Here is a 13,898-nt window from a genome sequence, read left to right as displayed (position 1 = left end):
GTAATAACGTATTGTAATGATATGTAATGTCTTGTGGTCAAGTGACAAAGTTTTGTGGTCAAGTGGCAAAGTAATCTAATAACATTCTATGGAGTTATTAAACAAGAACTAATTTTTGCATAGTTAAAATATTAATTTTTTTTTATTTTTTAGCACCATTAAATATTAAACAATAAATTTAGATAAAACAAGTACATTACTAAGTCATGGTAAACATGTTAATAACACTACATGCACTATTTTTCTAGATTTTTGCATGGTTAAAATATTTATTTTTTCTAATTTTTATGTCAACATAAGTATTATGACAATTTATAACCTATTACTAACTTAATATTACTAATTTTATTATGTTTGATATTAAACTGCATCTAATATTTTTATTGTGTAGATCTAATCAACATCAAGATAACAAGCTTCCTTTTGCAATTTATGAATGCTATTTGATTTACTACGCAATAAATAAATATAATAGCAACTTCAAAAGAAAGGAAATAAAACATTTGTTTTGGCGGGAACTGAAACAGTGGGCTGCAACCCGGTACTAATGGGGTGCGTTTTTGTTTCGCGAGCGGCGCATCCCCTTTAGTACCGGATGTAGCTACGACCCGGTACTAAAGGGGTGGCCTTTAGTACCCCCTTTAGTACCGGTGGTAACCACCACCCGATACTAAAAGGGCACTAAAGGGCATTAGTACTGGGTGGGGATGAGGCCCGGTACTAAGGGAGGGGGGATAAAAAAACCCCATCCCCTTCCTCCCCCAACACATAACCGCGACGTCCCATGCTTCCTCCAAATCCTCCGCCACCCGCGGCCCGATCGACGTCCTCCTCCGCCGTCATCGCCGTCGCCGCGCGCCCCGTCGCCCCTGGCCGTGCACCCAGCCCCATCGCGCGCCGCCGCCGCCACTGCGTGCCCCCGTCGTCAGCTCCGCCTCTCGGCTTCCTCCCCGACATTGGTGGCCCCTCTTCGACACAAGTGCCGCCCCGGCCCCTCCCCCCGACACTGGCGCCGTGCCGCCCCCCTCCTCGTCGACGTACACCGGCACCATGCTGCCCCTGTGTCAACGTGCCACCACCTCCCGCGGATTCCTCCCCGACACCGGCGCCACCCCTCCCCAACAACGGCGCCGTGCCACCCCCTCCCTGTTGACGTACACCGGTGCCACCACCCCTCCTCAACCGGCGTCGCCTCCTCCTCGACCGCCGCTGCCCCTTCCTCGACCGGCACCACTCCTCCTCCACCTCCGCCACCTCGACCTCCTCCATCGTACCGGCACCGCCTCCACTCCGCCGCCGCTAGCCTCTCGCCCGACACCAGCGCCTCCCCCACTCCGTCACCCCTCCTCCACTTCCACTGCCAACCTCCGTCCCCCACCACGCTGGCCGCGGGCCTTGACTGTGCTGACGTAAGCCTGCAGTCCAATGACATTAGCTTTTTTCTTTTTTATTCCCAGAATATGTTAAAATAGCTAGAAATTATAGAAAAAAGTTTAAAACAGCTAGAACCAATAGGAAAAATGTTAGAATATTAGAAATTTATTGATGCCTGCTATGAATTCTTAGAATAATTCTTTTTATATTATTTCTTAGATATTTGATGATGGTTGTACATTATTGCCATGCATTGTTTTATTAGTGCTAGAAATTAGTGGAATAGTGCTAGAAAATATATAAATAGTGCAAGAAATTGTAAAATTCCTACTACTTCTTAGAATAATTATTTTTATATTATATCAGTTACAATGGCCTTAGTCATTTGTTGTTACAAATTGCCTTAGTCATTTTTTATTGCTACAAATTGCCTTAGTCATTGGTTGTTACACAATTTATAAGTAGTGCTAGAAATGTGCATAAAATATTAGAAATTTGTTGAAGCCTACTAAAATATTAGAAATATTTTTTTAGCTATTTATTGTAACAAATTGTATGAGTGTTTCATTCTTTTTTTAGTCATTTTATTGTTACAAAATATATAACTATTAGTCATTCATTTTTGTAGTCATTCTTTTTATAATAAATGTGCATACAATATTAGAAATTTGTTGAAGCCTACTAATTTTTAGAATAACTTTTGTATATTATATTAGTTACAAAAATTTTGATGATGGTTGTGAATGATGAGAAATTCACCGTAACAAATTGTACAAGTGTTAAATTCTTTTCTGTAGTCATTCTTTTCATTGTTGATGCCTACAATTTCTTAGAATAATTCCTTTTATATTATATTAGTTACAATGGTATGATCAGAAAACGAGCATGCCCGATTGGATGAGGAATACCTAATAGACTTGATTGCTCAAGGTCGCACGAACGATCAACCAAATGAAGAGGTCGATCACAACCAGACTGACATCTACCTCAACATGTCTGGTGATGGCAGTGAGGAACTAATTGCCGAGGGAGGCAATGATGGGCAACAAGGTGAGGTATAGCAATTATTATATGTAAATATGATTTGAATTCTCTACTTATCAAGATTATTGGGGAATTAATAGTTCATAATAGTTGATCCAAATGTTGAACTTCAAGTGTTGATGCAGTGTAATATTATTCATAAATATGAATGCAGAAGATGTCTATATATATAATATTATATCAAATGTAACATTATAGATAAATACAACTTTATATATATTAGCGTATTAGAACTAGTATACATAAAGGAAACAAATATGAAATACTAATATAGAATAAAGAAATAGAAAAGAAAATAAATAAATAGAAAAGAAAATGAGAAAAGAAACATAAAAGAAGAAAGACCTTTAGTACGGTTGGTATAAACAACCGGTACTAAATGCCCCCTTTAGTACCGGTTATTTGACCCGGCACTAAAGGTCCCCCTAGTACCGAAGTAGTAATACTGGTTGCACAACCGATACTAAAGGGGGGTTAGAAAACCGGTACTGAAGGCGCTTTCTGCAGTAGTGGGGAGGGGGCGGCTCGCACGCTGCGGTGCTGGCTACGGCGATCTGTGCGTTGTAGCCAGGAGCTCCCCGCTTGTGGTGGCTGCAGGCCACGGTGAACCAAGGGAGGAGAGCTAGAGTCCGGCGAGCTTGAGGATCTGGGCCTGGGGCTGCAATGGCGCGACGCCTCTTCCCCGGTTCCCCTTTTCACCAGTGAAGTGTTCGGGTGAGCGGAGTGGCTCGAAGACGACCAGCATCAGCTGAGCGTGGGCGTAGTTGCGAGTAGGGTGGGGGCGGCCAGCAAGCGTGTCGTCGCATGGTGGGAGGTGGGACTAAAGACGGAGCACTTTTTTTTTATAAGTTATGCATATAACTTTTTTCTTTTTATATAAGTTTGGCTTCTTTTGCATAAGTTATGTATATAACTTTTTATTTTAGATAAGTTTTTCTTCTTTTTTTCATAAGTTATGTATATAAATTTTTATTTTATATAAGTTTTACTTATTTTTCAATAAGTTATGTATACAACTTCTTCCTTTTTACATAAATTTTGCTCTTTTTGTATAAGTTGTATATATAAATTTTCTATATAAGTTTTTCTTTTGCAAAAGTTATATCAATAATTTCTTTCGGAGAATTTCTTTTTGGCATAATATTTTTCCTTCAAATTCGTTTTGTGATAATTTTTTAGGACAAGTTAGCCATGCAAGAGTAATGGAATGAGGAGGGGACCATCTGGTTGCATGCAGAAAATGAGAGGCGGAAGCTGCGAGAGCGCGGGCCCAAAAAGAAATCACTAAGCCACGCGGTTTCCCAAGAGGGTAATAATAATTATGTCCGAAATCGTCGGCTAGGTTGGCTCCTAGCGCGTGCTAATTAGACGAACCCCACTGACCCATCCCTCTCTCTCACACACAATCATGTCCTGATAGTCATCTCTCTGCACTATTTTAGCTCATTCACAAGGTACAACAACAAAACAACAACCCAAAATGGAGGTAAAGTTGCCATAGAACTATAATAGTGCATAGATGACTAGTGGGAGGACATGCTCATGTATGTGAGAAGGTCAAAAGGATAGGGTCATTGCCACATCATCTTTCATGTAGTGCTGTATATATGTGCATCCTGGCATTGTTTGTCACCCCCATCACCATATTGCTAAATTTTATTACGTAAAAACTATGTTACAACTTGTTCCTTACAAAGAATAATATCTAGGATATACTTTTATAATATAAAATAGAAAAAGACATCTACATTCTGGTCGAAATGGACGCGAACTCTGGTCTTGGGGTCCCTACCCAAACAATCCTCTACCAGGTCAGAATTCGTCATTCAACTAAAGATGCGACTAGAGAAAAATCACATACACTTATCATTTTCCTACATGGGAGTTCCTATGCTGAATTTCCGGCTAAGACGTCCCCTGGATTGCACATCTAGGCCTCCAAGAGACCAAGACCAAACCTGACCAGGCTTTGGCTCTTGGTCCAGAAAAAAAAAACCGCTCCACGAAGCAAAGGACTCAAAGACAACCTTGTCCTCCCCCAGCAGCAGCTTTCGACACGGCTTGATTGCAATTGCACAGGGGCACACGAGCCGGGACAGGGCCCAGAGCCGTGCCATCGCCTCTTAGAAATTCTCTTTGTGGAAATGGAATCGGGTGGTCGTTGTATTGCTAAATTCTACTGAAAGATCTCTCAGGGTCTTCGTAAGTGTTGGAGATCCACAGTAGAACACACCTGTAGGATCATGGAATTTCTTATTAGTTGTGTGCCTCTAAATAGGGGGGCATCGATTCAATTTTTAATCAAATTTAACTCACCTATGCGCGAGTTCTTGTGGGTATTGGCCAGATCAGAGAACACCTTTCTCCAGTTTGGCCTTGCAAAATGCGTTCGGATCTGCAAAACCAACATTCAGAAAAGGACATATATAGCACATCTGAACTTAGTTGCAGTTAGTGAGGGAGAGCAGGAGAAACTTCACCTTGCTGCCTGAGACAATATCCACGCCATTCTTTGCATGCTGGAGCGATTGGACCATGGCAATCAGGGCTGATCTTGCGTCACCTTCCTCGTACACGCTGGTCAAGTAATTGTGCATCTCTATTACATTCTGTATGCACAGGCAGAGGATGAATTAGTAGTAGAGATGGATGGAACATAAAGGGTGCCATGTTTACTTAAGACATCAGAGTGGGAGTATTACATCACGATCGCTCTCTGCAACATCGTTCATGACACCTTTGAACCATTCGAAGGAGCCTTGCTCTCTGGTGACCCAATAGAAGTAGGCTCTTCCTGGCCCATTGGTCTTGAAGCTGCAACCTAACTCTGTGTCATGCGTGTTCGGGACCTCCTGCTTCAATCCAGCTCAACTCAACTGTGATGCCGTGCCTTTGCAATCTTGTATGGTAAAAAGATTTGCAGTAGTTGAGCAAGGTTTACCTCGTTGGACTTTATGTTGTTTAGAAGATCCTTCAGGATGCTGATGAAAGGAGTTGCTCCAATTCCGAGCCCAATAAGCAAAAGAATGTCGTATTTCTTGTAATTTTGAGCCGGTGCACCATAAGGGCCATCTATGAAGACTTTTGGAAACCTAAATAAATAGGGCCATGTCAACTTGCAATATGCATATCTTTAAAAAATAGGTGCAAACTTCTGATAAACATTCCGATCACGAAAATTGTGAATATATAATTGTTCTTTTCTGATACTTTTCACATAGTATAGCGTTGCAAATTTTACTGAGAAAAGACCTCTATCTAGCTTATGAACAAATGAGGCATAATCACCTAGTGTCCTCCGCCAAGGCATCTGCCACAACAGTTGTTTCAAGTCTAGCTAGTGTAGCCTTCTTAGAAGTAACTTCTGCTTCACAAGCCTGCACGAAACAGAGTATTCCTGTAACACTCCCACAAACTTGGCATATAATGAAAAATAACACCATTATGCCTGAAAAGAAACCCATTTTTCCCTTTCTGCTCAGCCAACTTACCTTCCCAAACAGGTTCCTGAGTTCTGACGTCCAGTCACCTAATGTACGGATATGAACGCTCACGTAGTCGTCTCCAGGCGCTGAAGTGATGGAGAAGGGATGCCTGCAAATATTTGACAAATTTTAGGACAGAGCCTTAGGAGCGTTGTGCCTCGGATGAGGAAGACTGCCTTGGTACCATTCAAAGGGTGAAACGTCTGGGCATTTTACAAAAAGGTACATCCCACTTTTGTACTTGAAGCCTAGTGGCTTCTTCATGTAAATCGAGAGCACGTTTCCTGGGTAAATTGCTGCCTGTGTGGCACACATGTAAAATAAATTAATAGTAATTCTCTCTTGTATTGTATAACTCAGGAGATATTTAGAACAAACTGAAAAGAGATCATGTCACTTCTCTCTACCTTGATTATGCTCACACGATAGCTTTGCTCACGAAATTTTCTGATGCTTCTCTCGGATGCATAGAAGAGGACAGGGACTGCCAAGTACATCCATGTCTGAAGACACAATATATCACAATTTCAAGCTAATGCACACACATCGAGTTAAAGAAAAAATACTGCTACTTGAACGAAATCTGAGATGGTTGTTAGGGAGATACCGTTCTCTTGTACCACTGCTTGGTGAGGAATATGAAGTAGGAGTGCATCACCAGGAGGATATACGCGATGACCAGCAGGTGGTGGGCGTACCAGAAGGCGTTGAAGCCGGCCAGGTGGTGAAACGGCGACGGCAGCTTCACGACGCTCCTCCGGAAGGAGTGTGTCGCCAGTGTGAAGGAGAAGGACATGATCAGGATCAGGAGGATTCCTGTCCATCCCGGGATGCTCGTCAACAGAATCGGCCATGTTGGCTGAACGTAGTTGAAGAAGGGCCCCAGCTTCTCCATGAACTTTTCCTTTGGGCACGAGACCACCCTGGGGAAGTCGCACAGTACGTGTTCAAGCGTATGGGTTGCCGATGCGATCGCGATTGCGAGAGCAATAACCTGGACATTGTGACCATTGAAAACATGCGAGGAGATTATGGAAGTCCAGCAGGAAATGTCAACTCGTCAGAGAGGGAAGCTAGCTCGTGTGTTCACCTTGTGGAAGTTTATGTTGTCGTCGAACGGCACGACCCTGCCGAGCGCGGTGGACCGGAGCCACGTCAGCGTGTTCCGGCACACCGGGAGCAGTATGAGCGCCATGTTGAGCTTGAGGGTCTCGGCAGCGCCCTTGGCGATGCAGACGCAGTAACCCATCACCTCGAAGACTGCACGCCTCCGGTACTGCGCGAACTTGAATATGAAGAGGGCGATGTTGGCGATACCCCAGAGCGAGAGCACCCATATCCTCTTCCAGTTCTCGTGGACGAAGTCGACGGTCTTATTTATGTGCCTCTGCATCGGGCTCCGGTAGCTGGAAGGGACCATCGTCCTCGCAAGACTTGCCGACGCCATGTTCATCTTCTCAGGCGGTTCTGAGGCCGACACCATCTTGCGGAGCAGCGTTTCCAGCTGCCAAATCTGCATCGACAAATCACATTCACTTGGTATGCATATATTGCTGTTATTTACGATTAGAAGATAAGGGTTCAGTTTCTTTGTGTACCTCTATGTAACCGCGGTCGTCTGGGTCCAGCTCTTCCATGATCAGTGATGCGTAGGTTGCAGCATGCTTCTTCAGCTTGGCAAGCTTGTTTGCTGAGGCACTTAGCACTATGACCTCCTTGACCTCGTCTTCTGTGAGCTTCCCATCTCCATTTTTGTCACACCTGGTTTCAACGCAAGGATCATTGAGAGCAAAGCAATGAGGATTGAATATGGAAAAGATGGCGAGTAGTAGATCTTTACATGTCAAAGAATATGCGTAGCCGGGAATCAAAGTTCTGGTCTGTCATATCTTCCCAGAATTCCTTCAGTTGTTCTTTTGTTACACCATCATCCGGGTTGATATGTCTTCTCCTAGCCAATGCCGCAAATACCTCGCATGCAAAGTCCTTGGAATCGGCCATACCTTTAAGTGGAGCACCAGGTCATGCATTGTACAAACCAATTAAGCAATGTATTGCTTTTTCTTGCGAACGTCAATTTTTCTGACTGTCACAGGAATTTTATATGGATGAACGGATCTTTAAACCTGCTTTGATTCTTTCAAATTAGAGGACAACATTTGAAGAGCTTATAGTTTGCCGAAACAATGTCAGAAGTATCTTCAATGAAATTAAACGAATTTTCTAATGGAACAGTTAGAATGATTCCATTTTATAATAACAAGAATAATGGTAGCCATGAGAATGGATGAACGAATGCTGAAAAATCAGAAATATATTGTTAATAAACTTTTAACCAACATATTCATCTGCTTTTGTCAAAGAAAGTCTAGCATCGCTGCAAGGACAAAAACCATTTGACTGCTAACGTCAATTTTTCTGACTGTCACAGGAATTTTATATGGATGAACGGATCTTTAAACGATTTTGCTTTCATTCATTCAAATTAGACGACAACATTTGAAGAGCTTATTTGCCGAAACAATGTCAGAAGTATCTTCAATGAAATTAAACGAATTTCCTAATGGAACAGTTAGAATGATTCTATTTTATAATCACAAGAATAATGCTAGCCATGAGAATGGATGAACAAATTCTGAAAATAGAAAAATATATTGTTAATTTTTTAACCAACATATTCACTTGCTTTCGACAGATAGTCTAGCATCGTTGCAAGGACAAAAACCATTTGACTACGCATTCCCATCCTACAGGATAGAACAGATCTCACGAAAGCAGAGCACGAGGGCCGAGAGCGAGACTCACCGATGCATTTGGCAAAGTTCTCACTGTGCAGGCGGCCGTCGGTGCTCATCTCGTCGAAGCGCTTCTCGACGGACTTCCAGCCGTCCTTGCCGCCGGACGTCTTGTCGAGGAAGCGCAGGCCGCGCAGGCCCGACTGCGCGCTGGAGTGCGTCCGCTTCAGGCCCCGCATCTCCGGCACCGCCGCCGACACTTTCGACGCCAGCCGCTTCATCCCCGACGCGATCCGCGACGGCTGCTTCCTCATCGGCGGCGGCGGCGGGGGTTCCCTGTCGCCCCAGCCTCCCGCGCCGCCGTCCCCCGCCGACGACGCCATCTCCGGCGAAAGATCGAGCGTGCTGCCGCTGCCGATGGCTTTGTGCGTGCGCGCTCGCTCACCGCAGCGTGACCGCGGGCGCCATTCCGATCGCAGAGATTGGTCGGGTGTAAATTTGGCAAGCAGAAGCCAAGGGAAGTGAAGGGAAGAGAAATGTGGCGCATGCTGCGGAGATGCGCGCGCCAAATATAGCCGTTCACGCCCCGGTTTTTAAAATAAAACATTTTTGTGCCCGGAAGAATTGTCCCGCTCATTTGCGCATGCGGTGGAGAATGGTTATGATCACTGTCACTGCAGGTGGACAGTTGGTAAAAATATGTAGCTACACTTGGCATGGCATCAGGCGACGTGAGCAGAGCCCGGTTCCGAGACTTTCGGTAAACTCGGGATCCTTTAATATAAATATTATAATAAATATATATAAATATCATAACAAATATATATGAAATGTTACCAATAAATATTTAAATATATCTAAACGTAATATTCATATCAAATTATTTATACATATTATCTTAAAAGTTTCTTCTAACCCTCCTCGTTGCAAAGTCACTTGTAATAGGGTTGATGTCAATCTCATCCCACAATTTCTTCTCGATGTATAATGTTGCCAAACCATTTAACCTCTCCTGAGTTATTGTTTACCTCAAATAGTTCCTCAATAAGTTCAACTTTAAAAAACTTGTTTCAGCCGATGCGAAGTCACAAGTATAGTAAATAAGAAACGGTAAGTAATAGAGACACTAGGACAACAATCAACATCTCTGACATGCTCGAAAATCTTCATAGCAGACATTACGCCATCCGGCAAAGTGAATTTCATAATTTTCAATTCAGAAATAAGATCATATACTTCAACATCAGATGAACCATCAAAAGAAAAAGTTTCTGCAAATTTAGTGCAACATTCTTCAAGTTCATTATCATTTAATGACTTCAAACTGCTTGAGCTCAATAAAAATCCAAATATATCTTTAAACACCATGAGTTCTTCAAATTTGTTCTCTTTAAAGAAGTCATCGCCATATCAACCAAAACAAAAAAATATTTAACTTCAAAAGCCCTCTCAGCTCAAAGAATTTCTTCTTCACAATTACTTTCATCAAACTGTTTCTTCCTTGTAACATGACATTTTTCTGGAAACGATGCCTCTACACCCATTTCTGTTGCAATACCTTTGGCGATGATCAAACTACAAGAAAACTCCTCATTTCTGTAATTCTCAAAGTATTGCGTTATACCTTGTATTGGCTTCAATGTAGAGTCAATGCACATGGCTGACGATTGCAACTTCTTACTCACTTTATTTATAGCAAATAAAATATCATACCAGATAACCATACCATGTAGAAACTCAAAGCTGCCAAGTGCATCAAATAAATTTTTTGCATCACTTTTATCCTTAGGTTCAATGTCAGAAGCATGACGTAACTCAAACAAAGCAGATCTTAACTCAGTAGCTTGATATCTTATTGCTGTAACACTTTTGATTCGACTCTCCCAATGAGAATTGGACAATGATTTCACAGTTAAACTAGGAATATGTTTAAGCAAAATATTCCACCTTTTCATAGAACTAACAAATAATACATATATGCGTTGAACAATTCCAAAAAATGAAACAGCTTTCCCACTAGATTTTGCCCTACCACAAAGAGTAAGATTTAGACTATAGCACACACATGACATATATAATGATCTTGGATTGATATCAATTAACCATTTTTGTACCCCTTCGTGTTTTCCTTTCATATTAAAATCACTGTCATAGCCTTGACTCCTTATGTCACTAATATTTAGGCCAAAGGACTCCATAGATCCAAGCAATACATTAAAAAGCCCCAAACCAGATGTGTCATCCACCTTCAAGAACCCCAAAAAGTATTCCTCAATTTTTATCTTGCCATCAGACAAATTAACACATCGAACGAATAAAGTCATCTATTCTTGACGACTGATCAAGGGTACAATCTAGGATAATGGAGAAATACTTAGCCTCTTTAACAACCTCTATGATAGAACTTGTGATATCTGAAGCTAAAAGAGATATCAACTCATTCTGAATTTTATGACTGAGATAATGATAATGAATTTCTTTGTTCTGAATACGTCTAAGGTGGTCTTGTATTAACAAGTCTAATTCTGCAATCATCTCAGCACAAGCTAAGAAATTACCATTATTATCATTATAAAGCTGTTCACTACTTCTTCTGAAAATCAAATTGCATTTACCAAGAAATTTCACAATGGCTATTATTCCTAACAAAACTTGCCTCAACCATTCTTTCTCCTTTGTGATTTGCTACTGCAATTCTTTGTCAATTGTTTCCTTTTTCCGCAGTCTAACTCTCAGTTCATTCCAACTGTTCATGTTACTAATATGCTCGACACTCTTTTCATGTTCTCTAAGCTTCTTAGTGATATGCCTCCAATTTCTAAACCTATCACCTGCTAAGGAACTAGGACACTTGCTACTGCTAGATTTGAAGATCTGACAGTAGAAACAAAAAACTTTATCAACATGCTTCAAATAAACTAACCATTTTCTATCATGCACCACTCCATTGCTTAATTTTCTAGAATAATGAGCATATGAAAAATATCTTGAGGCAGCATCTAGAGAAAATTTAATATTTTCTTCTCTTATAGGCCCTTTCTCGACTAATATGTCTATTAATTTATTATCGAGATTGTCCCAATTTCTTGGATCATAAATATCTGAAGTGTAAACTGGTTGCTCATCAACACTAGCAGACTGTGCATGTGCACCTGATGCATTTCATGTGTTCTCAGAGTCACTTACATTGTTATCATCGACGTTAATGTTAATATTTTCTTTCTGATTCCCATTAGTTAGTTCATCCGCAACAACTATTGCCAACTCATCTGGGTTCGTTGAAGTGCCCATATTACTCTTAGGGCCCTGATCACTCTTGCAAAATTTATCCATAGCTCCTTTCTGTGATTCTATCAACTCATCCACATATTTTTTTTTCTTTTCCTTTTCTTGTTACCTGATTCATATTTTCTAGATGACATGATATCCCACAGTGCTGAAATTACTATAAATACACAATAGTTATAAATCAGTTGAGATTAAATAACTTGTGATAGTGAATTAATAATTAATGGTACGAAGAATTGGGGAATTGGCAATCGAATCACCTGATCACAGAAGCGAATTGACGATCTCCTATCTGATCTCCGCCCGTCAGACCTCCCAAATCTCAGGACTAGCCCTTCCCCTATCTCTCTCTCTCTCTCTATTCAAGAACGACCGAATGATTGTGCCCTTCCGTGGCTGCGCACACTCTCGAATCGAGATGCCCCATTCACGTCGCCTCGATCGACGTGTCATTGTCGATTCAATCTGGAGAGGAACAAGGTCGAGGAGGATGTACGCTGGCTACCAGCCGGGCGGAGAATATACAGTTGATCCGTCGCCTCGATGGCTCGATCGCGTCCGGGCTGCCACATGCGTAAATAGGGCAATAAGCACACCTAACACCTGGGGTGGGGCCCCTGGGATTTGGGGACCCAGGGCGGCCACACACCCTCCCCCTCCCCCTCCCCCGGGCCGGCCTTGGACGTGAGGAACTTTAATTCATAAATTTGCGTGCATTTTCCTTTTGAAAAAATCTAAACGCTTTAAAAGCAGTTTAAGCACCCGTGACTCCTTTAATTTGATTTATCTCATCATGATTTTATGCCTTGGAGTTCCATAGCACTTATTGAGGTAACTAGCATCATATCTAAAGAAACGATGGAGTAATATATATCTATCTATATATATATATATATATATATATATATATATATATATATATATAAAGGGTTTTTATAATTGATTGTTGCACCTACTATGAAATGCAATTGTGTTTTTACCCTCTTTTTATTTACTTTGTGATTTTACCCTCAACTATTCACAAGTCAATATGATTTTGCCATTATCTTTGTGTATTTGCTTCTTTTTTGACCATTGATTAAGAGTAAAATCGAATTAACTTTTGAGTAGTTTACACTTCAAGCAGGGTAAGAAAACAAAATTCCCCTATATATAATAGCAATTTTGGAGTATAATGACGGCAACATCAAAACAGTTTTGTTCAAAAACTAAAAGATGTCGCAATTGTTGTACCACCACCCATCACTTCTTAATTATATGAAGTATACCCTCATAATTCATTCTCTAACATAAATAGTGGCCGATAGGCTAGGGCTGACCAAATGTTCGATATGCAATACGGTAAACAATATAGCAACACGGCTATAAATTTCGGTAACAATATGGTATACACATTTAAAATAACTAAAATTCACAAGGTAATGTACTATGTAGACACTGCACAAAGAGGTTGATGAGCAAATGTTGGCCTGTTGGGTCAATTCTTCATTTTGGGCTACGAAAGCAAACTACTAAAAATTGATGGCCCAAAATTCAGGCCCAGGACTACCCTTTGGTCTGCCACTCAACATAAACATGAGTCTTCTTGCATATATAATTAGGTTAGTTATATCCTCATCCTAAATTCATAATAGAATAGAAATGCTAACATATCACTCGTACTCCCAAGTCCGAATTCAAATAATGCTCACTTTCCACATATAGAAGAAATGTTGCAGGTGGATGGGGCCATATGGCTAAGTTATGCTGTCATGAAGTATGATGATGTTTTGAGGAAGCCCAACTTGAATGTGAATATAAGGAACCCAATAAAAGGAAAGTGAACAGCAAGATCATCACATTGATCACCCAGTCGATATTGTATTACCTGTAGGCCACAACGCCAGACCAAAGACATAACAACAAAAACTTTAGTCACCACATTGCAACATGGACATGTCAATCTAATATTATAACAAGGATTTAGCAAGGG

The 13,898-nt window shown here is 41.2% G+C and overlaps 1 protein-coding gene across 1 annotated transcript; it reads right to left on the bottom strand.

Moving 5' to 3' along the window:
* Positions 1-4,177: 4,177 nt before the first annotated feature.
* On the bottom strand, positions 4,178-8,952 carry LOC117858714 (putative respiratory burst oxidase homolog protein H). Its single transcript, XM_034741841.2, has 14 exons — positions 8,709-8,952; positions 7,744-7,906; positions 7,502-7,664; positions 6,994-7,416; positions 6,511-6,897; positions 6,311-6,406; positions 6,088-6,203; positions 5,910-6,012; positions 5,707-5,795; positions 5,360-5,510; positions 5,121-5,270; positions 4,899-5,027; positions 4,735-4,813; positions 4,178-4,651 (listed from the first exon to the last, which is right to left on the bottom strand). Exons 1-14 carry the CDS (start codon positions 8,950-8,952, stop codon positions 4,542-4,544), a joined length of 2,403 nt encoding a protein of 800 aa, XP_034597732.2. The 3' UTR covers positions 4,178-4,541.
* Between the last annotated feature and the right edge of the window lie 4,946 nt (positions 8,953-13,898).

The sequence above is a fragment of the Setaria viridis genome, chromosome 5 (genome assembly GCF_005286985.2).
Source record: "Setaria viridis chromosome 5, Setaria_viridis_v4.0, whole genome shotgun sequence".
NCBI classification, from domain to species: Eukaryota; Viridiplantae; Streptophyta; class Magnoliopsida; order Poales; family Poaceae; genus Setaria; species Setaria viridis.
This window is presented reverse-complemented; position numbering and strand designations above follow the sequence as displayed.

Excerpts from the sequence above, each read along its gene's own strand:
- LOC117858714 (XM_034741841.2), bottom strand. The coding sequence starts at position 8,952 with ATGAGGAAGCAGCCGTCGCGGATCGCGTCGGGGATGAAGCGGCTGGCG. Across the intron at positions 6,013-6,087 it reads GACGTTTCACCCTTTGAATG|GCATCCCTTCTCCATCACTT; the intron begins GTACCAAGGCAG and ends AAATATTTGCAG. Across the intron at positions 5,511-5,706 it reads GCCTTGGCGGAGGACACTAG|GTTTCCAAAAGTCTTCATAG; the intron begins GTGATTATGCCT and ends CTATTTATTTAG.